At 34.2% G+C, this 26,508-nt stretch overlaps 1 protein-coding gene across 1 annotated transcript in view; it reads right to left on the bottom strand.

Moving 5' to 3' along the window:
* LOC104901306 (GDSL esterase/lipase At1g29670) overlaps positions 1–26,508 on the bottom strand; it is a 50,847-nt gene that overhangs the window by 16,887 nt on the left and 7,452 nt on the right. Inside the window, exons 2-3 of the mRNA XM_010688861.3 lie at positions 21,748–21,872; positions 3,621–3,860 (exon numbers count right to left, since the gene is read on the bottom strand). Of these exons, the coding sequence (XP_010687163.1) occupies positions 3,621–3,860; positions 21,748–21,872 (365 nt within the window). The remainder of the gene's footprint in view (positions 1–3,620; positions 3,861–21,747; positions 21,873–26,508) is intronic.

Raw genomic sequence — 26,508 nt, forward strand, 5'->3', positions numbered from 1 at the left:
TGTCCTCAGTTTTAGAAGCTGTTATCCAAGCTTGGCATGTCCAAATCCCTGCCTAGCTTGAGGGGGGATAATAGAATTACTGATGTAAATAACAACTTGTCATCAACAACCAATAACAAGTTGTAAGGTAGTTATTCTGTTATAAATGAATAACTAATTTTGTTATTAGAAAATGAGGAGATTACACCTCACTTCTACTTCTATAAATATAGCTTCTCTTGTAATAGATTCATTCATTCAGAAATAATACTTCTCTCTATTCTTTCTCATTGTATTGATGAAGCTCATTAATACTTACTGATAACAGGTCATGGCTCCATGCGTCTTCTCGGAGGAGCCGTTTAAAGATGCTAGAAGAAGTCAAAGGCTTCCTCAACTATGCCCGCAATTTGGTTTACAATAGCTCTAGCACTATCGAGACTTATGTTCCCATGGAAAAGGAGAATTATCCTTGCTTGCGGGTTACAGATGACTAGTCTAAAGGGGGCCTAAATGAATCAACGTCTTGGTAAGAGGATATTCTAGTACCCTCTTGCCGAACTGTGATGTTCTAGCTGGGCACAAAATATCCTTGGGCACTCAAGTACTCCCATATAAACTTTCGTTCTTCATTGGGTACAATACCCCTACTCCTAAACCTCGCAAAACTTAAAATTTCGAAACGTCCCAACCTAGTTAGGGGAGTAAAAGCTGCCCCAAAACATGGTGGTGAATGATGAGAGCTCCATGTTAGAGGTTGGTGTCAAAAAGCCTAAAGTTGATGTTTATTCGATTCTTGGCAATAGTATAGCATTTGTCAAGGAGGATGTTGGTGAGCCCCAACCCTGCTGGGCATAATCAATCTCATGTGCTGGAACTGCCGGGGATTGGGAAACCCGCGAGTAGGTCGAGTACTCCGTCGTTGGAGCCATGTTATTAACATATCTATGACTTATTTTGGAGACTCCGATTAGAGGAGATATTGCAGAAAATATAAAAGGTTGCCTTGGCTTTGATTGTGATATTGGTGCTGATAGTGTTAGTCATTTCGAGGGCCTTTATTTTTACTGGAGCTTGGAAAAGTGGATTTTAAATTTGTCTCTTTCTCATAAAATCACATTTCCTAGGATGTAAAAGGGAGAGATGGAGTGGCTTGGCGTTTTATTGGAATATATATATGTGCATCTCCCATAAGCTAGGTTGCACTGATACGGGTACAGTTGCGGATTCGGGTACGGGGACACGAAACGGCAAGATTTTGAAATTTTAGGAAAGGGTACGCGTGCCATACAAGATACGTATTGGGTGCGGGTACGAGTACGTGACCTAGAAAAAGTACCCATGCTATATAGCCCATAAGCATAAAATGTGGGAGTTGATGAAGTCATTTGCCTCCTTTGATGGCCCGATTTTGTTTGGTGGGGACTTTAGTGAGGTTTTGAGCACATGGAAGCTCAAAGGGGTCTTGACAACTGAGTGTAGATGTATGAATTTTCGAAAACTTTGGATTTCATGAACTTGAGGGACTTTTTCTATTTAGGCTCGTGATATACTTGGGAACGAGAGAAAAGTCCATGCTAACGTTTCCATGAAAGTTGAGACCGTTATGTCACATCCTCTACATGGTGTACTCATTTCCCACAAGAGACTATTGAACATATGACCCGTTACAAATCTAATCATACGCCCATCCTCAACTTGTTCGTCTTATGCGAAATTAGTGAAAGAGTAAAAAGAGAAAGAATAAACTATGCCGCTTTAATACGGCTTAGCTCTTAGATGACGATTGTGAGGTGCAAGTTCATTCAGCTTGGAAAAATTCGACAGGTGAACTTTTCGAAGATAAAATAAAAATGGTGGCTAATGATTTGTAGGGGTAGATCCATGTGGAGCTCTATGTCTAGGGTAAACAAGTTCAAGACCATGAATCTAAATTAAAACTCCTAGAACAAGGTTCTAGTGATGAGAACAACTCTCTAGATTCCTCGCTCAAAGGTAAGCTCGATGATTTTCGGGAGAAACAAGAAGCTATGTGTTGCGAAAATAAAACATGTTGGTAGAAATACAAAGTATTTCCATCACAAGGCCTTCCAAAGGAGGCGGCGCAATCATATCAATGGTTTATGTGATTGATCTAGTGTTCTAACATGATAAGGAGGAGAATATTGAAAAGGTTAGTGACTATAAGAATCAATGACTATAAGAATAATCTCTTACCCACTAGTAGCCCCTCCCTAGTGGCAATGAACGAGGTTCTTGAAGCTGTCACGCCTTTATCTCTCATCGTTATATTAGTGATAATTCCCTCATTACACATGAATTTTTCACTTAATAAAATCAAGATGGAGAGGAAAAAAATAGGTTGCGTTGCAATGAAGTTAGATATGAGTAAGGTGTAGAACAATGAATGAGGTTTTATGAGGAGTCTTATGCTTATGTCGCGGATTAAACTTGCTTGGTTTTTTATTGTTCTCGACTGCGTATCTTCTGTTAACTACTCTTTTGTCGTGAATGGTGATATATGTGGTAAATATTATTCTCGTTTTTCATGCTTTGTTCATTGCCTAATTGTCTGTGAGGCATGGGAGCTTGTTGTGTACGTGATGTGATTCCGCAATAAGACATTTCTAATCTTTGGACGCTTGGGATGAATGGTAAGATATTAGCTTTCCTCGCCTATAGGCTATAACTAGTGGTTTAGGCGAAATAAAATTGTCTTTGAAGTCTCACTAAGACAAAATCGTCTAGCTTGATTTCTACCCTTTAGTGTTATACAACGGTGGGAGTTTCATTATCCTGCTGACGTTACTCCTTATATACTAATGGACTCTCTGTCCATAAGTTAATCTATGCACAAATCGTCACAAAAATGGTTAGGGTATATTCTATATATTGTGAAGTTCAAACAAGATGAAATGTAATTTCAACTAAGGAAGTAAAACCAATATATATTTTCCAAATAAAACATGAAACCATCATAGCTCACCTAAGGAAGCATATACTCCCTCTATTCCTTTTATTCCTTCTATTTGAAATGTTGGCACTATGTAAAAAAAAAGTGAATGTTCAAAATTATTTTCATTATATAAGAGAAAAAATAATAATGTGGAGTCTTGACTTGTTTCAATAAGTACATTAACAATATCAATTATTTTATTATTGTTTTAGCTTACATGTAAATAATATTTTAATGACATACTCGATCCCTCCGCTTCCTAAAGATCTTCCCTCTTTCCGTTTAAGTGTGTTTTCAAAAGATCTTTTCTCTTTTACTTTATTCCTTATTTGGATTTTTTTTTCCCTTTTTACCCTCTCATGTCCCTATGATATGGTCCACCATTACATTATTAATTCAATTTTACTCCTTTTCTCTAACCTACTTTAACCCCTTTTTATTTGTTTATTTATTTTAACCCCTTTTTATTTGTTTATTTATTTTAACCCATTTTTCTCTCCTATTTTACGCACCCATACCCCACACAAATGGATCCTCCTTGGTATCTGTACGAACAGTAACGAGGAAGATCTTTAGGAAATGGAGATAGTATGCATTAACAAATGTGAAAAAATAAATAGCAAGAATAAAGGAAAATAGAGATGGTACGCGTAAGAAATAATTCAAGTATTGCTTATTTAGATACCTTTACTTTATCACGATATTGATCAATGAGGGTGTTGGCATACGAATCTGGGTTGTGTTTACTACTGCTATTGTAATGTTCCGGCATGTAATAATTGTTGATGTAGTCATTGCTGCCTATGTTGACTGTGTATAAGCATTTCTTCAAGTAAGCTTGGGCTGAACCGTTGACCATTACATTTACTTTAGACATTATCTTTCTGTGATTTTGAAGCTGCATGTCGAAGCTTATTATCTGACCCTAATATAAAACCGAAAACTGGGTAATTAAACATTGTTATTTCACTTGGATCCATTATATAATAATAAATAGCAAATAATCTTAGCTACACGTGGCTGATTTTTTAATAATCTTTTCAAATATTAATTCTAGTTTTTTTTGTCATGAACAGGGTTAAAATTTTGAAAATTAGATATTTTTTGCGTTATATTTGATTGGTTAAACTTCTACCACTTAACCTTTCTATTATTATGTTTTACTTATTGTTTCTTTTAGCTAGGTTTTTAAAATTAATCTTGATGAACAATAAAATAATATTAAGTGGATTTATATAGAATTTTTTATGTTATACTCACTCCGTTTCATTTTAATTTACTCACTTTACTTTGGGGAGAATCAAGAAGAAAGTACAAAAGTATGAGAGAGAAATTGAAAAGGTGGAGAGAGAAACTGAAAAGTGAGAGAGAGAAATAAAAAAGTGGGTTAAAATATTAAAAAATAAATGACCTGGGTGGAAAATGAGGAGAAAGTAGATGTGATATGTTACCAAAAATATAAAAAGCAACAATGTAGATTAAAAAGAATCGGACTAAAAAGAAAAGTGTGGAGATTAAAAAGAAACAGATGGAGTATTTGATTGATGTAATTTTAATTTTTTCAGCATAAATATACTAAATCTTATAGTCAATGTTTCTTTTGTAGACGAATTAAATGATATATTTGAGTTCGAGTTTGTTTCACCCTTTTTTGTTAGTAGTTGATTTACTAATACGCAGTTGAGTAAAAATTTATAGAGGGGACACAATAGCTCCCCTTCCCTCCTTATATAATACTAGCCTTCATATGCACGCGATGCGTGCGTTAATTTCAAAATTTGTTATTCTATTAGATATTCCATTCGTACTTTATTTATGATTAAACTTAAATGTGAAAAATTCAACAGTTAGATGAATTTAGATATATTAATTCGCTAATGTAAAAAAATAAAAAGGTTGTGAGTGATTGTTAACATTATTTTTTTGTGAATGAATATTGAACAGAAAGAACAAAAATAATGAGTTGGTTTAACTGAATTAAAGAGTATCAAAGGTAGTGAATGTTCAGACTTTTCATGTGCACATTATGTATGCCATCTTTTTTTATAAGGTATACATATTTTTTCCATTTAATTTTTGGTTGAAGTATTTGATGCATATACCATTTTAAACTCGTTTTAAATGGCAAGTTGGAATGAGAATTTTTAAATGATTTGCTTTTGTAATTTTTTTCATTCCATTAATTAAATCATTAAGGGTATTTTAGTCACTTCAAAAGAGGACACCACACCTCCTCCCTTGACTTATATAATAGAGATATATAAGGATAGTTTTTTATAATAGATCTTTTTTAATTTTTCTGACAACTTAAAACCTTAAACTTTTTCTTCTGCGAGATACAACCTTACCGCGTATCCTATTTTTAGGTGTTGACCTACCAAAAATAGTTTGGGTCCTTTGGATGATATTGTGTGACTCTAATTGTTTATGAAAAGAAAGAGAGAATTTGGGATATAGTTAGACCTCAAGAAACTGAGGCTCTCAAATGTTGCATGATGAATAATTGTGGTATGCATGATCTTATAAGTACAAGTTATCTTTTCACATGGAGTAAAAAGTAAAAAGGTGATGGAAGGATTTTTAGTATGTTGGATCGTGTCATGATCGATGAGGACTTAAGATGAGGACTTAAGAAGGCTTTGATAAAATATCCATAGTGCTGATCTTATTACGTCTTAGGCCTTAAGATAATGTCAGGATGCCTTGCAGGCTCAACCTCATGATATAGCGCTTAGTAAAGATGAAGTTAATGGTGTAGTAAAGTCCAAAGCTGTGCACAAGCAATACCTTTCTTTCTTAGCTTAGAAAGCTAAGATGGCTATGTGTAAAGATGGGGATCAGAAATCTGCTTTATTCCATCAATCTATCAAGGCTCAGAGGATGTAAAATACAATCTATGTTATTGATAATTTTATAGATTGTTGGATGGATAGTTATGAGGATGTTAATGAAGCCTTTTTGTACTATTACAAGTAGCTTCTTTGTGTCCATCTATAGAGTGAAAGTGAAGAATGTCGTAGGTGAAGTAGTTGTGCAAAGTAAAGAATCAATTGCGACAAATAAATATGCAATCATAGAGTTTGTATACAACATATTCTCTCAGCAAGGTGTATAAGCAGATTATCCCTGCTAGAGAAGATCTGAATTCGACTTGTGGTGTTTGGAACAGGATGACTATTACTAAACACAAATTTATTACCTGCCTTTGATTGTCAAATAGACTCCAAATAAGGGAGAAGCTATAAAGCTATGGTATAAGCTCTGATAAAACTTGTTGTATTTGTGGAGATGCTGATGAATCACACCTGCACTTATTCTTTGAATGTGTGTATAACAAAGTAGTGTTGGATAGAATGTTGGATTGGATTGAGATAAAAATAACAAAACAAGATATATTCCTCAATGAATCATGTGGATTAGAAGGAGCTATAAAGGCTCCAAAACAAGAGAGGGGTTTATGTCTGCAGTGATACAAGCAAGTATCTATCACATTTGGATGGAAAGAAACAAGGCGTACTGGCAAGATTAAGTTACAAGCATATGTACTATTTTAATTATTATACAATATATAATTAGACATAGAATTTTAGCTTATATTCCGAAAACATGTAGCTCTGTTGATAAAATTTGGATATGAAGCTTGTAAATGGTTTTTCTTTGTTCTGTAAGCTTAAGTGCTTAAGGGGAGTATGTTCTCCTAGTTGATCTAAGGTTGGCTTAGAGCTAGGATGTATGGTTCTTGGTTTAGTCCAATATCAATATACAGAATTGCTTATCCAAAAAAAAAAAGTTGTAGTTGGGACCTGTTATAAACGATGATCATGTGCAAACGTTGGAAAGACCTTAGACTGATGAAGAAGTGAAGAGTGCAATCTTTTTTACCCTAGGCGATAAGTCTCCTAGACCAGATGGTTTTAGAGCTTATTTCTTTAGAGATTCTTGGCATGTAATGAGTGAAGAGGTAACCAATACAGTGCTTAATTTCTTTGCTACTGGTGAGCTTCTAGTACAATAACACTATTATTCTTGCTCTTCCTAAGGTGACATGCCCAAGTAGTAACGGATTTTAAACCTAAATCCTGTTGTAATATTCTATATAAAATATATAACTAAAACATTATACTTAGATTAAAAAAGGATTTACCTGATGTTATTGCTGACAAATTAGGGGTTGTCCGTGACAGATACTGATAAACTTTTAGGAACTCTGTCAATTGAACTGCCGAATAGCGAAAACGTTTTACAACTTATATAGCTCACATACTTGGAGCTTAAGCAAAACCTACTTGTCATAAACTTTTGGCCACATAATAACTCTATTGGGAAACAAATAACTAGTTTCCTAAACCAAAGTAAACTACCATAAATAACAGATTTAAAATACTCCCCCTCAAGTGGGAGCGTAAAGGTCACGAACGCCCAACTTGGAGAGTAAAAAAGTGAAGGCCGGAACGCCAAGGGCCTTAGTAAACAAATATGCCAACTGAAACTTTGTCCGTACATGAGCTGGTTAAATGACCCCCTGCATCAGTAACTCGCATACAAAGTGGCTGTCAATGTCTATATGCTTGGACCGTTCATGAAAAACCGGGTTTGCTGCAATGTAAATTGCTGCTTGATTGTCACAAAATAGACGCACAGGTTGCCTATGTCGCACACCAAGAGAAGTAAGAAGCACTTTAAGCCATTTCACCTCCGCACAAGCATGAGCCATAGCACGGTACTCGGCCTCGGTTGATGAACGAGAGACCATATTTTCCTTCTTTGACTTCCATGAAATAAGTGAATTTCCTTGCATCACAAAATAACCACTAAGCGAGCGTCTCAACATTGGACAACTAGCCCAATCGGAGTCACAATATGCATATAAATGAAGATCACAATCTACCCGAAGCAATAATCGTTGTCCCGGATGTCCTTTAATGTACCGTAATACTTGGATGGCAGCATCATAGTGATTTTGTCTAGGTGAATGCATGAACTGAGATAGAATATGGACTACATAATACAAATCCGGACGAGTAATAGTGAGGTAAATTAGACGCCCCACCAAACATCTGTATCGAGCAGGATCTTGAAGAAGTTTACTTGTGGACAAAGCTAATTGATGCTTTTGTGGCATGGGAGACTCAACTGGTTTTGTGCCAAGTAGACCAGATTCGTGGGGTATATCCAAGGTATATTGGCGTTGACTAATATACATGTCTTCTGAAGAGCGAGCACATTCAATACCAAGAAAGAATTTCAATCGACCCAAATCTTTTAAATATCATCCACATATACCAACAATGAAAAAATATCATCCCCTTTTCGATAAGTAAACAAAGTGTGGTCAGCATGTGATTGTTTAAAACCAATTTGCCGCAAGGAAGTTGTTAGTTTGGTAAACTAGTTTCGAGGAGGCTGACGAAGGCCATACAAGGACTTTTTCAAACGACACACCTTGTTAGGCGTAGAGCCGGAAAAACCACGGGGTAGCCGCATATAAACTTCCTTGTGTAAATCACCATGTAAAAATGCGTTGCTCACATCTAACTTATGAACATCCCATTTATTAGCTATAACAACTGCAAGAGATGTACGCACATTGACCATTTTTCCAACCGGAGCGAATGTGTGAAAATAATCTTAACCTTCTTGCCAAGAACTACCAAACGAGCCTTATCACGTTCAAATTCTCCGTCAGACTTTATTTTAATTTTGTACACCCATTGGCATCCGATTGCCTTCTTGCCAGGAGGAAGGTCTATAATCTCCCATGTGTCATTGTTTTCAAGAGCATTTATTTCCTCTCTCATAGCCTTGCGCCAACGAACATGTTTTATGACATCCTTAAATAACCTGGGCTCATTATCAGTACTCACAGCACCAACAAATTTTATATGACGATTATTAAAATTATCATAACCAACTTGGAGTACCTTAGGAAGTCGATAACTCTGGTGAAGTGGAGATGTGGTGTTTAGTATATGCTGAGTGACAAATATAATCTGATAACCAACTTGGACGACGGTGAACACGAGGCTGATCACTTGGAACAGAAACATTTTCAGGCTCACGAGTAGAAGGGTTGCATTCTCTACTGGAGAACTGGGTGCGGTACGTAGTAGGTGCAGCTCCATTCTCGTTTAATAAATGACATAGAGGGCTGACTAGTGATGAATGAGACCTGGCACAAGTGTCTGCCACCACCTGCTTGGATGAAGTGTTCCTTGGGCAGTGTGTAGAAACCCGCATAGTTGGAGGAGGGGTTATTGGAGTAGCGTCTTGAGGTCGTTCAATACTCCCCCCTATCCACTTAAATGGAGGATGTTGGCATGGTTGTAGGAGATTCCGAGGAGGTGTACGGTGCAAAATCTAAGTCCGCATATATGGCATTATCTGACACGTGAAGTTCCTCTCTCTGCACATTAGCAAAAGGAAATGAATCCTCCATAAACCGGACATCACGTGAGACAAAAATCTCCTTTATCTCCAAATCCATGACCTTCCACCTTTTGTACCAAATGGGTAACCCAAGAAAACACATTTACAACTTCGAGGACCAAACTTATCCTTCTTTATAGGCTTGTTGTGAGCATAACAAAGGCATCCAACCACTTGAAGTAACTCCAAATTGGGAGAAGAGCCAAATAAAATTTCATATGGACACTTCCCTTCAAGTAGTTTTGTTGGTGTTATGTTAATGACATGTACTGCTGCCTGGACACAATCAGCCCAAAAATGAATAGGAACAGAAGTTTGAAACATTAATGCCCATGCAACCTCCAAAATATTATGGTGTTTGCGTTCAACCCGATCGTTTTGCTGAGGCGTACTAACACATGATGTCTGAAATAATCTGTCATTTTAAAGATAAAACTGTAGAAGTGAACCCTTGGTGAAATTTGTACCACTTTTGGATCGAATTACTTTCACAGTTTCATTAAATTGTGTTTTCACCATGGCACAAAAATTTCTCAAGCAGGAAGGAACATATTGTAATATGAAATAACACTTATAGTGGTTTGGCGAAGCAGGTGATATTAAGCCTTGAGCTGATTTAAACAAGGCCCATTATTAATGGAGTAACGTTCTTTTAAATCCAACAACATTTCCTTAGCAATCTTATGGCCAACAACATTCGGTTGTATAGATTTGTCAATAGAATTAAACATCGAGGAACATATTGTAGAATTGTTCGATTTTTAGGCACTAAATTCAGCACTAGCCTCATCAGTAAGCTTCTCAAAATCACCATTAACAAAACCAAATTTATTTTGTCCTTCCAAAGAATTAATAATATCCCTTTCCCAAACATCAAAGTTCTCACCCTCTAACATATACTTCGTGAGTGAATTGCTAGGCCCTTCAGAAGAAGGATGTAAATAATAAATGGAAGATGCATCATGAATAAGTTGCACCTTCTTACCATTTTTCCCGTTACTTTCACCCATAATATCAACAGATCACAAAGCAGACTACAAAAAAACACTAACCTTTGTGACTGAGAACAAAACAAACCACCAAGATGCAACCTTTGAGATGCACGAACAACCACCAGTTGATGCTGCCTTCCAGAAGAAACCACCAGAATTAATGCCTACTGCAGGGCTACTGGATGGAGAGGCACGTTGAACAAACTTTGGATGTCGTATTATTGCAAGCTTTTAAAATTTTCTCTGACTCCTCTGAAATGTTTATTAATGAGTAAAAATATGACTTCTAAACTACTGGTATAAGTGCCTTAATGTTCATAGAGTGAAAGTGGAGTCTACTTTCTCTCATATTACCCTTCCTTTTATGTATTTCGGGGTGCCAATTTGTGCTAAAAGAATTTATGTAGATGAATGTGCTTGTGGAGAAAATGTGTGTTAGGATAAAAGTCTAGAGTAGTAGGAATCTTTCGTATGCAAGCACACTGTAACTTATCAACAATGTGCTTGTTTTTGTTCATGTGTATTCGTCTAAGTATAAATGTTACCTAAAAAATTATGTTGAATAAGATTGAGAAGGTATGTAGGGTCGTTCTTTGGATTGGTTGTTTTATTGCAACAAAGTTGGGAATATAGCAAGGTCAATAGTTTGCCTCCCTAAGTTTGTAAGGCGACAGGCAGATCCTCTTATGGAATATAGCAGCCATGTGGCTATATATGTGTGAGCCATCTTTACAAAACATTATAACCTATTGATAAAATGGGCCATTCAATGTATATTAGAGATTAACATTAGGGGAGTATAAACCACCACATGCAAGCAACTTATATTGGAAAGTGATATGTGTTGTCAAGTAAGAGCTCAAAGCAAGTATCACTCAACAACCTATTTTGGCATGAGCAGTATGTACGGATGGTTTATTAGATTTTGATGGCAGAGATTGAGAAGGTTTTCTAGGATAAGTACATTTGGAACAAGCTGGCTATCTAAAGCATAGACTCATCTCTTAGCTTGTGATGCATTAAAGACTTATAATAGCTGACATATTACAGAGTATTGGCGTTGTTGATGATGCAAGATGTCAATTACATCTAAATGAAAATGCTTGAAGCTGGTTATGTATTTGTTAGGAATTCAGAGCTCTTAGAAATGCTTTCAAAGGATGATTATGTATTTGCATAAAAGGAGATCTTAGTTCCAGACGAAGTGCAATGTAGCATTCATTTTAGAAGCCTACTCTACGTGTTGGGCTATGAGTGAAGCTCTATAGACCAAGGTAGTGTGGATGCCTGAAAAAACTGTACAACGCTTGAAAAGGCAAGTTATAATGAGAATATAATTAGTCATTCCACAAAAAAAAGATCAAAGTCAAAGATATAGATTGGTTAGAAATGGTTAATGCTAGATGATGTAGGACTCTTCTTCTTTGAATGCCCTTATCTTGGGGAGCCTAACCTAGTTGGTTTATCATAGCTTGGGTTTAGCTAGGTTGTATTTGTTCTCCTAATAGTGAATGTATATACATATCAAAAGAAAGAGAGCGTTTTTAAACAAAATAAATCATATACATAAACATTGTTAGATTGTGTAAAACACGCCACACTGAGAGGGGGGGTGTATCTCTATTGGGTTGAAGAAGGGTGTGGCCCAAGTAAAAGGGAATGGGATTTAAGGGGGAGATAGTGTTGATGTCCTGGCGCATGGCGGGTTGGGTGGGTAATGGGCGTGGGTCTTGAGAACGGGGGGGGGGGGGGAGATTGTGGGGAATGGGGCCTGACAATTCGATTCGGTGACGCACTCGGCTGGGCATAATGCATGATTGTATGAGATAACAAGAGGGTAGTGGATGGAATATGATCATTTTAGTAGAGGCAAGATTAAGAAACACATACCGACGGTGGTTGTGGGGGTACCCAAAAAAAACACACGGAGTGGAGCGAAGGGCAAGCTTATTAGGAGAAGTGGCTGTTGTTGGAACATTTATAGTTAAATGTATCCGTTAATGATATGTGATGAAAAAGAAGGAAAAAACAAAAAAGGCAAGTCAGTAAAGCGCTCGGTCTCAGTAGAGCGCACGCTCAGAGTTGGCAGGGAAATTGGAATTAGAACCAATTCCTTGACAGGGCCATGGAGCGCTCGCTCCAAGTTCGTCAGTTTGCCTAACGAAGCATTTCTTTCGTGAAATGGTGCGTGCCTTTTCGTTCGAATGGTTGTGTCATTTAAGTCTTTGCTTCTTTGAATCTTTCCTAGTATATATAGGAAGATATCACATATGGAATAGATGAGAAATCATTTTCCTAGTGTACTTGCTTATAGTATGAAATTGTCTTGTGTTTTCTCTAAACAAATCAAACTACAAACTCTTGTTCGGATTTCTTCTTAACAACCAAGATTCAATGTTTCTTCTTCGTATCTCATAAATATTACTGTGATACTTATTTGTTGTTCCTAGTGGGTCGGTAAATAACTTATAGGAAAGCTTAAAATTACGTGCTTGGAAGATCTAATATCTGGTTACTCACTATTATATCCATAAACATTTCTAACAACCTATAAGTTATTTAATCCTTGGGTAATTGGATCTTCGTTGGGTGAGATGTTTTCTAATTTTCTGAAATTGCGATGCCATTGTTGAATAGAATGAGACGAAGAATGTTACAGAATAAGGGGTTGGGAATGATGGATTTCTCAAATCTTCACTACATGGTTGAAACCCAATTTCGTGAGTTTTTACTATCTTCATTAATTTTTGTATTAATTATAATAAGATAACATGTTATAGTATTAGATAATAATAATATTGTCCTTTTAATTAATTAAGAATGTATTTATGCTTAATTGATTCAATGATGGGTTTAGTCCATGAAACTCTTCATTACTAAATGAATGTAGGTGAAATAGTATGTCTTATGCTATTGCTATGTTTTGTTAACCATGTGCAGTTCTTCGTGAACTTCTAAAAGTTATTTTTGGTTAATTGATAAAAAATAAGTTGAGAGCAAACTTTCTCCTAATGCTCATGTTGTCAAAGACGGTTAGTAATCATTTATGTGATTATGGTTTTTGATTTGACAATAATGGATGTTTATGAAACCATTCGATATCCAAGATGGAATGATGTTTAATAGTATCATTTCATGATTTCCAAACCAAGGGTGCAGTATTCTCATGTTGCAATGACGCAAATAATACACGGTTATGAAATTTTATTTATTTATTTTAAAAAAAATTTCTTATGTATATGTTTATGGTTATGAATGGGCATGTGTAGTGTAATGTTCATTTGGGAACATTATGAAGATAAATGTTGTTGTTCATGTTGATATTTCACTCTCAAATCTTAAATTTATCATTTATGTTAATATTAAAATGGGAAAGAATATTATTTGATTTGATTTGTTTTAGTATTAACATGTTATTTTTGATGATCTTGGTTTGAGTATTAATATAATTATCATTAAGTTTATTTATTGATCATGTTATAGTTAGCGGGTGACTATCATTAATTATGTTTTTGATTATATAATCATGGACAAGTTAAAAGTATTATCTTATTAAAGTAAACGTGTTTGTTATAATTTGTTGAGTATATAATTGTTGACAATTGACATGAATATGAACTTGTAGAAATTATAAACATGTTTGTTAGTAGGTCATCCTTATGAGCTATGTGTTTAATTTCATTTTCAGCATGTGCTGTCTAAATGTTCTAAATGTGATTCTATGTTATTTAGAATATTTATGATGTTTTAGACATGGGGTGACAATGATTATTAAATGTACTTCTCAATCTTGTATAAGTTGGGTGGTGTTTTTAATTTACAAGTTGGAAAACAAAATCAAAATATTGATTTATTTCTTTGTGGTAATCACTAGTATAAGTGTTTGCTTATCTTTTTAATACTAAAATGGGGACGATATTAATTTATTGTTTGATTTTAGTATTAACATGTTATAAATTTTATACTACAAATTGATTTTGATTTATGGAATGTTATTATTTCACTGTTTTCACTTTCAAAGTGAAATGTGTTATACTTGAATAAAGTATAATGACAAACATGGTGATTAATTATTTCAAAGAATGAGATTATGAAGTCCATGATTGTGAGAAAACCAGTTGTATAAATTTGTTATGTATCAAATTTGGAGGCAATGAAATTTTGTCTAAATTTGGTGTTGTAAGCATATATCGATTTTGTTTTAATTGAAATCATTAAATGTCTTGGAAGATAATGGATTATTGTCTTTGATCTAATCTCTTTAATAGAAGGAGTTATGTGAAAATAAATGCGTTCTTCGGTTCGAAAAGAATAATTTGGTGTGAGTTAAGTCTTGGTTTAGGGATTTCTTTCTTACAAGAAGATTATATTTCTTCTTGGAGGAGGTACTTTATGGAGGAGGTTTTTCATGAAGGAGATTAATTATTCCTCGTGATCCAAGAAGTGTGCTTACATGATTGTTTTTATATACATAGTCTTGGTTTGAATAGATAAGGTGTTTATTTTGATAATACTAAAATGAGGAAGAATACTAATTTATTTGTTTAGTTTTAGTATTAACATATTATTTGTTCATAATTGATGTTTGATGTGTTTCATGGCTTGGACCAAGCAGCATATCACTAGTTATTGACTTACTATGATATAATGCTTTGAGTATCAATGACATATTTTTTATTAATGATATATTGTTTATAATGGCAAGTCACAACACATTGGATTGCGATATTGTGGTGTTTGTGATTTTATAAGCATATAGTCGTGTTAGTAAGCTTTTATATGTTTTATATTAACTTGATATATTTGGCCAAAGTTGTTGTTAAGGTATGTTATATAAAAGTAACGATGTAATCCTCTGTAATTTTATGAATTTAATAAATATATTTTAGTATTTATATATTTATATTTAAATATAATTTAGTTTGATATGATTTATTTCTTTAAAGAAGGCTGACTATTTTGAAAGTCAATGGAAGGATTTAAGGAAGTTAAAATATCTTTGTTTAGGGATGCTTTGAAAAATGTTTGAAATACTTATTGGATTTGGAAAAGAAGTTTAAATGGGCTTGAGGAATCCAAATTCTAAGTGGATTAGGAAATGGATTTCTATTGATGTTAGGAGTTTTAAATCATCAATCCTATTCATCATTAAACTTCATTGAAACTCAATTACCTTTTCCTAAGCCCAAAAGGAAAAGCCTACTTATAAATACCTTAAACCAAATTATTTTACCACAAAATTTTTCTCTCTCCTCCTCACCCAAGAGTCGGCCCCCATATTCGCTCTCCTCTGTTCAAGTAATGCTCTCTTCTTCGCCAAGAAACGTAACCACACCACCACAACCGCCACCACCCTTACTGCGCCACTGTTGTGGTGCTGCTGTCCACTCCCGGCGCCTTTGTCTTCCTTGTTTCTTTCATTCATTGGTTTAATTATTTTCTAGCTTTCTCCTCAAGTTTTGATTAAAGATGGTGTTTTTATGTTTTATTTTAGTACTAATTATGATTAATAACTTTGATTTACTGTTTTAATACATCTTTAATTATATAAGTTATGTATTAAAAGAATAAAATTGCATATTTGATAATTATTTTTAGATTGAGTTTTAATTATCAAAGCATGATTTTTTAGAGTGTTAAATATTGAAAAATCATAGTAGTATGTTGTAAATTTTGAAATTGATTTAACTTATGAATTTATGCATGTGTAAGTAGGTTTAAAGAGAGTTTTAATATTTTATAAGTTATTGGAATTTTAGAAAGGGTGTTAATAATGGAGTTTTATGGATTTTAATGACTAGTGTATTAGTATTATGCTAGGCAAAATAAGTAACTGAAGTTTTAATGGTAAAAACAACTTTAATTTTTTTTAAAGAGGATTGAAAGTATTTTAAAATTAATGGGATTTATTGGAGTATTGACTTTGAATTATATTGGTTGTTTTAGGCGGAGATTTTTCAGTTGGCGATTTTGAAGGTGGTTTAGGGTGGCCTGTCAGTTTGTTTACACAAGGTACATATATAACTATGTGTTATATGATTTATTATCATGATTTTAGGAAGGAAAAGTTGTATTATCATGTATAGGAACTTTGTAAGTTCATATGTGATATATTTCTATTATGATTGGATTTTACATGTTTTACGCTTGTGTCCAAACATGTGGATTATGAGATTTGATTATGAGTTGATTATCATGTTTGTATAGAATATTGATGCAAGCATGTTGGTTGGGAACTTTGTTTATTAATTCATATGGGTGAATTAATATAATTGTTGAGTTGAATCATGTGTTCCCTTATATTAATATTTTCACTACTTTATGAGGACTATGGGACTTATTTGATAAGTTGATAAATTATGCTTTTGAAAGGTAAGTTCGTTGTTGGTTAGGTTCAACAAATAAGAAAGATTGGAATAAAAAAGAATTAATCTTGGATTGTAAGTTGTGTGATCACTTATTTAATCCTAAGATAGAAAGGAAGTTCAGTGGTGAATATTTGATTATATATGTTTGTGTTACTTGTGTGTCATAACAAGTAATAAACTGTAAATCACGTAAAGTGTAACTTGGATAGTAATAAACTTTAGATAGGTGCACGTCTGAAGTTGGACAATCAGGAGTTGGAGTACATGGTGGTAGCGCATGGCTTTTTTTTGGGAGACGGATTGATCACTGTTCCTATTTTTCAAAAGTTCCTCGATATCGCAGGTCATTCTAGCATACGGAGTCGCGCCCATATTTTGTCTTCCTAGGTGAAGGCATGTTTTAGTTAGACAACTCAGTCCAATAACTATTCCATTGAAGTAATAAAAAGATGGTTAAAGTGTAGTTCAGTAAAAGTTATCTGCAAAAAGTTAGATTTTTATTATTATTTATCCCTGTTATTATTATTTCTTAGTATCATGTTAGGAATGTTTATGTATTATTATGTAGTACTCAACATTGTTTGATTACGTGCTTTGTTTGTATATGTGATCATGGCTTTGCCATATTGATCATGAGATGACCCATTTCGGTGAGTAGATTCTTTAGAGCATTAACATCTACAGGTTTGCAGATGTTGCATCATGGGTATCTGGGAACCGAGAGCTTGTGTAACATATTGTTTTATCTATTACTTTAGTAGGAGCATATTATATGAAGTTTTGTTTGAAGTTTACATTTATAGTGTGTTGGTTTTAAGTACTTATTTATTTATTATATTAAAGTATGAAGTTTAGTTATATGTTTTCCGCTCCAAAATTATGAATAAGCCGATACGTTGTCACACGGGTAATAATGCTTTGGTAATTCTCTATGTTTTATATTGAAAATGTATTTTTGGAAAGAGAGAATTATCGGGGTGTTAGAAGGGATATATTTTAAGACTTAATTAAGTAAGTTACAAATGAAGAAAACTCAATTAACGTCTTGTACAACGCAAGATCTTGAATTCAATGAGAATCCCATTTTATTTGTTATTTGGAGCACTATAATATTTCTAATTACATCCCAAGGTTAGTGCTTGTTTTTCGCAATGTTGGAGGTTTATTAATTTCATAATAAAGCTTTGGTTATTTCGTTGCTTGCTTGCGAGAGCATGGTATAGAAGGTTTACATATATGAGTAAGAAATTTGGCCCCTTCACCTAGTTTGAGGCTTAACTAGGAAAACTCATGAATGTGGATATGGGCTTAAGGCCTTTAATGGAGTCAAAGGTTACAATGTTGTTTGTGTAAGTTTGTGTGTATAGTGTCTTCGAATTTTCATATGGTTGAGTGATTCAATGTTTAGTCAATCATTTTAATAGAAAATTTGTAAAGTATGTTATACTAAGTGGAAATTCGATTTTTAAGATATTTTCATATATGCACGAGTTTAGTTGATTTTTTGTAGTTTGCAAGTGTACATATTTCAAAGCATTTATACTATAAATGGAGGAGGATTGTTGGAACATTTCATAGTTAAATGTATCCGTTGATGATATGTGATGAGAAAGAGGAAAAAAAAAAACAAAAAAGGCAAGTCAGTAGAGCACTCACTCTTAGTAGAGCGAACGTTCAACGTTGGTAGGGAAATTGGAATTAGAACCAATTCCTTGACAGGGCCATGGAGCGCTCCATAGGGGAGCGTTAGCTCTAAGTTCTTCAGTTTTCCCAATGAAGCATTTCTTTCGTGAAATGGTGCGTGTCTTTTCGTGTGAATGGTTGCGTCATTTAAGTTTTGCTTCTTTAAATCTTTCCTATTATATATAGGAAGATATCACATATGGAATAGATGAGAAAATCATTTTCCTAGTGTACTTTCTTAGAGAATGAAATTGTCTTGTGTTTTCTCTAAAAAAATTAAACTACAAACTCTTGTTGGGATTGTTACTTATTAACAACCAAGATTCAATGATTCTTCTTCGTATCTCATAAGTATTACCGTGATATTATGTTGTTCCTAATGGGTTGGCAAATAACTTATAGGAAAGCGTATAATTACGTGCTTGGAAGATCTAATATCCGGTTACTCACTATTATATCCATACACATTCCCAACACCCATGAGATTAGGGAAACAAAGACAACAAAAAAATTTAAATAATGTTGGGGTACGTTAAATAATGCTTGACCTGGAGTTTTGTTTTTGAGAGCTTTTGTGGGTAAAATATAAAGAATATATGTGGTGGTTTCTAAAGAATAAACCCATATAATTACGGATAGAGGTATGAAATAGTAAGGTGTAGATGACATTATTGATGGTGTGAATCATTCTTTCACCTTTACTATTTTGAGAGGAAGTATGGGGACAAGACAAGCAAAAAATAATTACATTGTCGAACACAAAGTAGCTTGAAAGGGTCATTTTCAAATTCCCGCCTATGGTCACTTTTCAAGGATTTTATAGGTCATTCAAATTGAGGGACATATTGCTGGAAATTGACAAAGGCTGGGTAGGTTACATATTTTTATTTTAATGAAGTTAGTCCACAGATAGTGAGTAAAGTCATCAAGCAAGACTAAGTACTATTTATGACCATCACAACTCCGAGCAGGAAATTTTCGAAGATCAACATGAATAATGTCAAAAGCACAAGAGGTAGTACTATTAGATGTGATAAATGAAATTCAAACATGTTTTCGAATGGGGCAAAAATTGAAAAAATTGGAGCCATGCTCCTTATTAAATTCTATGAAATTATTACTCCTAAGAAAGCTTAAAGGTTGAGTGTCAGGATGACCATGATGGTTGTGCCGGGTGGCTTGAGGTATGTCCATGAGGGCGGTTCCAATGCAAGCGGATGACGAACTAGCAGTGACAAGATAAAGGTCTCCCGAACTATTGAATCTTATGATAATATTATCCGTTTTAAGATCATTCACAGACTAACTAAATGGTCAAATTCAATGGATATTAAGTTATGAGTGATGAATTTGTGAAGCGAAATTAGGTTTTGATAGTTTGAGGAGCAAGGAGAACATCACGTAAAGCTAGGTCATTTCGAGCGATAGAGGTATAACCATAACCGGTTATTCGAATGCGACCCCCATTACCAACTAAAATTTGATTATTAATGCTTAAATTAAACAAGGGCATGAGAGTACCTGAATTATTTGTTATATGTGATGTGCACCGGAATACATATACCATACATCATCATTATGCTCCAACTTCATAGTGGAAAATGCATGGCCCAGGTCTGTTAAGGTAGTGGGAGCCCCATATAGGCCTGGATGAGTCACATAGGCTTGCATTGAGAGCAAAAAGGGTCGTTGGGCCTGATGTGGTACACTTAGGCCTGTTAGGCAATGATGAGGGAAGAAGTCCAGTAAGTGGGATGTTGAGGAGTTTGGACCCAAGAGGGTTCTCCAAGCCAAGCTGAAGTTTGTTATTGCTGTTGGGACGTTACCCCTTGTTTACCCCGACAACGCCCACGTCCTCTGTCTCCACGACCGTAAACGTCGGACTGTCCCCGACCACCACCACCACCACTCCGCGGTGGCTGTTGTTGGTAGGCCTATTGTGACCGAAGAGTTAGAGTCTTCTGGGGTAACAAAATTTTGCACCATGGAAGGAGATTCTTGCGCACGGCGGGAGTCCTCAAGAAGTAGGCGAGTTAGGGCTAACGAAGTAAGAGGGTCACTTGTTGGCAAGGAAGCAACAGTTTCAAAATTCGTATTAACAAGTCCGGAAATAAAACGCAAGTTAGGCTTTTCTTCACAAATTTTTTGATCAATGTTGGCTAATTGATCTTTGAGATTCTTCAGGTTTTGGTAGTAGGCTGAGATGTCGGTAAAATTAGATAGAGGAAGGGAATTGAAATGATTTTCTAAGTATACTGCTGAAGTATGCTTGTTCTCTTGGAAAATTATATGAAGCCGGTTCTAGGTTTCTTTGGAGGTAGCACCATAGTAGAGAATTGTTTGTAGGAGATCCGATGAGATAATTCCATAAATCCACTTTTTTCACAATCAAGTCAAGACGATTCCATATTTCATTAGGGATATTTGGGCGTGAAGTTGTGGAATTAATATGGTCTAAAACATCACATGCATGGCAATGGATGTCAAATAACTCGACATAATATGAATATTGAGCCTTCTCTCAATCAAGAATTATGATAATTTCCTTCTTGATAATACTCACAACTTTTGGGGGGTGAAACGCGGTAGGAGTTGGAGTGGGAGGAGGTCGACTAGCTAAAAGGCGAACCTTCAGCTTTATCTTCTCCGTCCTTAGTCATGGTTGTAGGTAGGAGACAAAGAAATTATGTAAGTGTGACTAAGTTGGGCTACAAATAAACAAAATTGTGGAGTAATTAAAAATTGTTGCTTGAGTCTGTAAGTTGGACGTGAGACCAAGGGAACAGAAGAACTTTAATGTGAATTGTTGGACGTGAGTTCCTATAAGGCAGAAGAAAAAAAGTTTCACTGTAGCTTTGGATCTAAATTATGATCTTGATGCCATGTTAGATTGTGTAAAACTCCGTAATTTTGGAGTAATTCCGTTGATCAGTATATATTGTGTACAAAATAATAATACTAATCATGTTAGAAATCCTAACTATATAATGATAATACTATACAAATATATCCTAAATCGATGAGGAAATATTATCTTTAATATATATATATATCTGTGTGTGTGTGTGTGTGTGTGTGTGTGTGTGCGTGTGCGTGTGCGTGTGCGTGTGCGTGTGTGTGGGTGTGCGTGGGTGGGTGGGTGTGTGCGCGTGTGTGTGCGTGTGCGTGTGCGTGTGCGTGTGTGTGTGTGTGTGTTATATATATATATATATATATATATATATATATATATATATATATTATATATATATATATATATATATATATATATATATCTCTATCATAAAAATAAGTGATATTGCGTGATATAAATTTTTTGACAACAATGGAAATCAGAGCATACCAAATGTCGACCAGTTTCAGGTTGAATACCTGCTGCACCTGATGCATAATTAACACCTTTGAGAATTTCTCGATCCTTCACAGTGTTAAATGGTGGAATGTAACCGTTGAATCCTAATTTCTCAGCTGCAAAGAAAAGTTCATCAGTAGTTGAAATTTGCCAAAATTCACCATGAGAAATTTATAAATAATGGTCAGAAACTAGGTAGAATTTAGAAACTATATATATGTGTTTGTGGGGATTATAAAACTAAAAACTCTAATATTGTTTTTCTTCATAATGTTAACTTATATCCTTTTTTAAAAAATCTGACATGAACAATTCTAATTATGGGCTTTCTGCTATTTTCAGTCTCATATTTTGATTCTTAGTGGTACCAGTTTTTTGGTATGTTTTATAAAAATAATCATAGCAGGCACATAGCCTAATATAATAGGTAAAAACGTCTGAAACCACTGTCCCCTTCCTCCTTCACCCTTAAAACTGCCACAAGCAGCGACGACCTCCCCTTCCACCCCGTCCCTCATCCAGAAACTGCCACAAGCAGCCACCCCCATCGTTGCCACGCACCCCCTTCCCCACCCTTGAAAGGCTACGCCATTGCGCTAGTGGTATAACCAACATCAGCAACACAATAATAGCAGCGCAAATAACAAAAGTTGGTGGGAGAAATGTGGGCATGAACCCTTAAAAAGGAAAGTGAGAAAGAGAGAGAGAAATGAGTGTCAACGACATAATGGGAGCAACACTCGTAGAGCGTGACGACATAATGGGAGCAACACTTCGACAAAAACTGAATACCACGTGGGAAGTTAGCGAGCACGAAGGTGAGAAGAAGAAAGAGAAAATTAAAAGATTGGGTGGGGAAGGGATTTTAGGGGTGGAAGGGGAAGAAGGAGAGGGGAGAGAGGATAGAAGAGAGAGAAAGAGGCGGAAGACAAGGGAAAAACCAGTATAAGAAATGTAAAAAAAAAAAAAACGATCCAATTGGTGAGTAGTCCTCACACGGGTCATGTTTTTCAAAAATAATGACAAATAGTTGGGACTATCAAGGAATAATTAAAAGTTGAGACTGAAAATCGCAAAACACCCACCATTGAGATTGTTCCCTTCAATTTTTCCTAGTTTTAGAGCTAGTAACTTTCTCATTTAATAGAGTGACTCGTTAATATTTTGGGGTTGATTTACAACAACATTTTGTATCAATAGAGTCCTTGAACACGATAATGTTATATTTAGGTCTCTACAATATGATAGACTACATAGGGTAATTATGCATTACTATAGAATTTGTCTAAATAGCCACTTTACTTGGGCATTACAATATTTCGATTAGATGCATGAATGTAACCAAAAATAGGTACGTGCAAGAAAATTTTGTGCTCATTTCTTTATTACCAATTAAAACAAACTCCTTGGAACAGGAAATGAATTTAATATAACGGAAATTTTCAAATGGTGACTTTGTTTTTGTTAAATTTTAGATGGTGACTTTGTTTTTTGTGTGACTTTAAATGGCGTCCCTCAACTTTCTATAAAGTAACTTCCCTAATCTTATTTACTAAAATTTGTTAATAAGATATTATCTAATTAAGAAGAAAAGATTTAGTGTGTGTTTGATTATGAAAAATATTATAAAAAGTTCATTATTAAAGTGTATAAAATAGCTTTGAAAACTATATAACGTTCTTAATAAATCATACGATTTCTGAAATTCTTGAATTTTTAGGAAAAATCTAATATAATGATGAAGATTAGAACATAGTAAATTGACCCCCACCACATTGAAAATATCTATAGAAAGGTAAAAGGTCTTTTTTTCTTCAAATAAAGTTTTTTCCTTAATTAAATACCGATTTGATAATGGAATCTAGAATATGGGATACAAAATTACTACATACAAAGTTCGGGCGTATCATCTAAAATAAGCAGGACTGTCCTTGGGGTTGGACAGGAGAGGCACCTGCCCAAGACCCATTGAAACAAAGCCCAAATTCATTTGAAGATTCTATTTTACAAATAAAACAAGTTTCAAAGCTTCACAATGAAAGAATATGCAGACTCGTGTGTGAGTGTGAATCCATATCTTCTTCAACTTTCCTTCATTAAATCACATCCCTCATTCAATTCCCTACTTCTCAAATCTCGAAAAACCATTCCATCTTCTCCAATTACCATATTAAATTTTGATAAAATTTTAAGATTAAATCAATGTCATAAAATCAATGATAAAATTTGAATGTTTTTAATATTGTCGTTCCCCAATTTCATCCTCAGTCAATCACTTAATCCTCTAATTGATCTTAATAATTGAATATCGGTTTCCCCATTAACGACTATTTTGTATTAAAATTTCTAACGAGCTTAATATTACATATAAACTAAACCTCATTGTATGAACTCTATATCTCACCAATTTCCATTTTTCCTTCCTCTTTTCCTCACAATTACTGGGTTCGAAATATTGATGATTTGGCAAAATTTTGGTGTTTCTCTATTTGAATTTTACTCCCCTATCCCCTAGCGAAGTTCTAATTTTTGGCAGACAAAGATTAAAGTTGTGAAGGAAAAGAATGATAAGTACTTCATCTTCCGCAATTTTGGTAAGTCTTATGTTCGTGCACATAAGACAAAGATTAGAGTTTGATCTAAAATAAATGGGACTTGTTTATATAATTATTATTTTTTGTAAATCTGCACATGAGTAATTTAGATTTTTTTTTGTAGTTAGTACTTAGAAGTATGTATAACTTGTTAATTCAGTAATAGATGATTGATTAACTTTGATTTGTAGGATATTTACTAAATAATTTGTTTATTTACTTGGGTTTGTTTATGTTATTCATTTTCTCGATGTTAAAAAATCCGAAATGAATTTTAGACATTGATATATCTCATTTGATGGTGTGCAATGTTGATATAATCATTTAAAAAGTGGGAAAAAATAGTAGAATATGATGTAATTTTCTTATGGGTGATGTTTCATATTTATTTATACATAGATTTTAGGTGCATTTAGGTTGTTGGAGCATTTAGGTGCATATTTGCATGATTTACTCAAGTCTTGCTATACCGCTCTCCGTTTGCTTGTTGTGATGAATTTCAGTTGATATAATGCAAATAGACTATGATTGGCTTAGTTTGAGTAAAATAAACATGAATAAAGAAGTAAGATTGCATGACGGTCACACAACATCTCTTTTGGACGAATTTGGGCTAGAATGAAGCGAGCCATCACTACAAGAAATGCGAAAACTTGAGCTTTCCAACGACTGGTCACACGTTAAATTTCGATGAAAGACGAGACAGTTATGAAGTTTTGAAAATGAACAATTTTTGTATTTGTTGTGCGCCTAATCGAGTGTGTTCCTTGGTAATTTGTTGAGGTGGCCCGATGACATCGGGCCAGTTAGCCCGATGCCATCGGGCGAGTATTCTTTGGATTATTTTTGTATTACTTTTCCTATCCGATCTAGGTTGAGTATAAATAGGAAAAATATAATATTGCGAAACACCTTTTGTTTACCTTCTGTTTTCCCTGTTTTCTCTACAGATTTACAAACCTTATTTTATAGCTTTGTGCGAGCGCCTAGGAGATCTTTGAGTGAGAAATTGCATGTGCCATAGGTAAATTGATTTATTAGGTAGTTGTCATTCGTCACTGATTTCCAGAATTGTATGCACTGTGATACATGATCGTAGTTCTTTATTAATTGATTTATTCCCTCATAATCAATTCTACTATTAGTTTAGTTTAGTTATTAAAAATCCAATCTTTTGATAGTTATATAATATTAGAGTTCAGATATGATAATATAGATATCTCATTGTGGATTTGATCCTGAGTTCCATGACTACTAGTTAATAGACCTTAGATTATTTTTTATTAGGTGATACGACTTTAGCCTGTTAAATTTGGGGGTGTTACAAAGTGGTATCAGTTTTTCAGGTTCTTTTATAAAACAAAATAAACAGTTAATGAGAGTATGGGTAGATCTAGGTAGGGCATATAAGATAGAGTTTCGCAATCTATTTGCATTTTTTTTTACATTTTATATTATGTGAAAAAGAATTCTTTCTTTTTAAGCAAATACTTATATTTTCAAGTATAGATATTTTCTGATTTATATTTTGAAGAACGGAATAAGTATGTGGATTTATTTTTCTGAGGAAAGTTCTGGCTAAGGAAAGACTTGGTACTTAAGTTGGCCGTTTGTGCCGCACCTCTCTTTCCTGGGAACTCACTCGACTAATTATTCATACACTAAGCCTAGTACTCAAATAAATAAATAAAAACTCTTTTGGTCATATACATATATACATATTTTTCAAGAATATCAAACAATTTTCTTTATATAGGAATTTCAAATATTTTTCGATTCATTTCAAATTATAGTTCAGATGTTATTTTTATTTTGACTATTATGTCAACATGCAATCCGTATTTATCTTATAAATCTATATATTTATTCGAATTATAAAGCTGAAACGTTTTATAAAGTATTGATTTTTTTTTTTTGAATTGTTTAGTGTTTATTGTTCCAATAGTAATATGATTATTTTGAATATATTTTAAGGAAGTTTGACTTATTGTCAAGTTAATATGAAAAATCTTCGTATTTTCCATAAGCAAAAGAAAGAGTTTATTGTTTATTATAAGAATTGAGTTATTATTTTTGTCTTCATGACATGTTATTAAAAAGCTACTTCTAAGTTGGGATATTACTCTCTTACGATATTTTGTTTTTTTTGACATGTATA

Source organism: Beta vulgaris, chromosome 8 (genome assembly GCF_026745355.1).
Source record: "Beta vulgaris subsp. vulgaris cultivar EL10 chromosome 8, EL10.2, whole genome shotgun sequence".
NCBI classification, from domain to species: Eukaryota; Viridiplantae; Streptophyta; class Magnoliopsida; order Caryophyllales; family Amaranthaceae; genus Beta; species Beta vulgaris.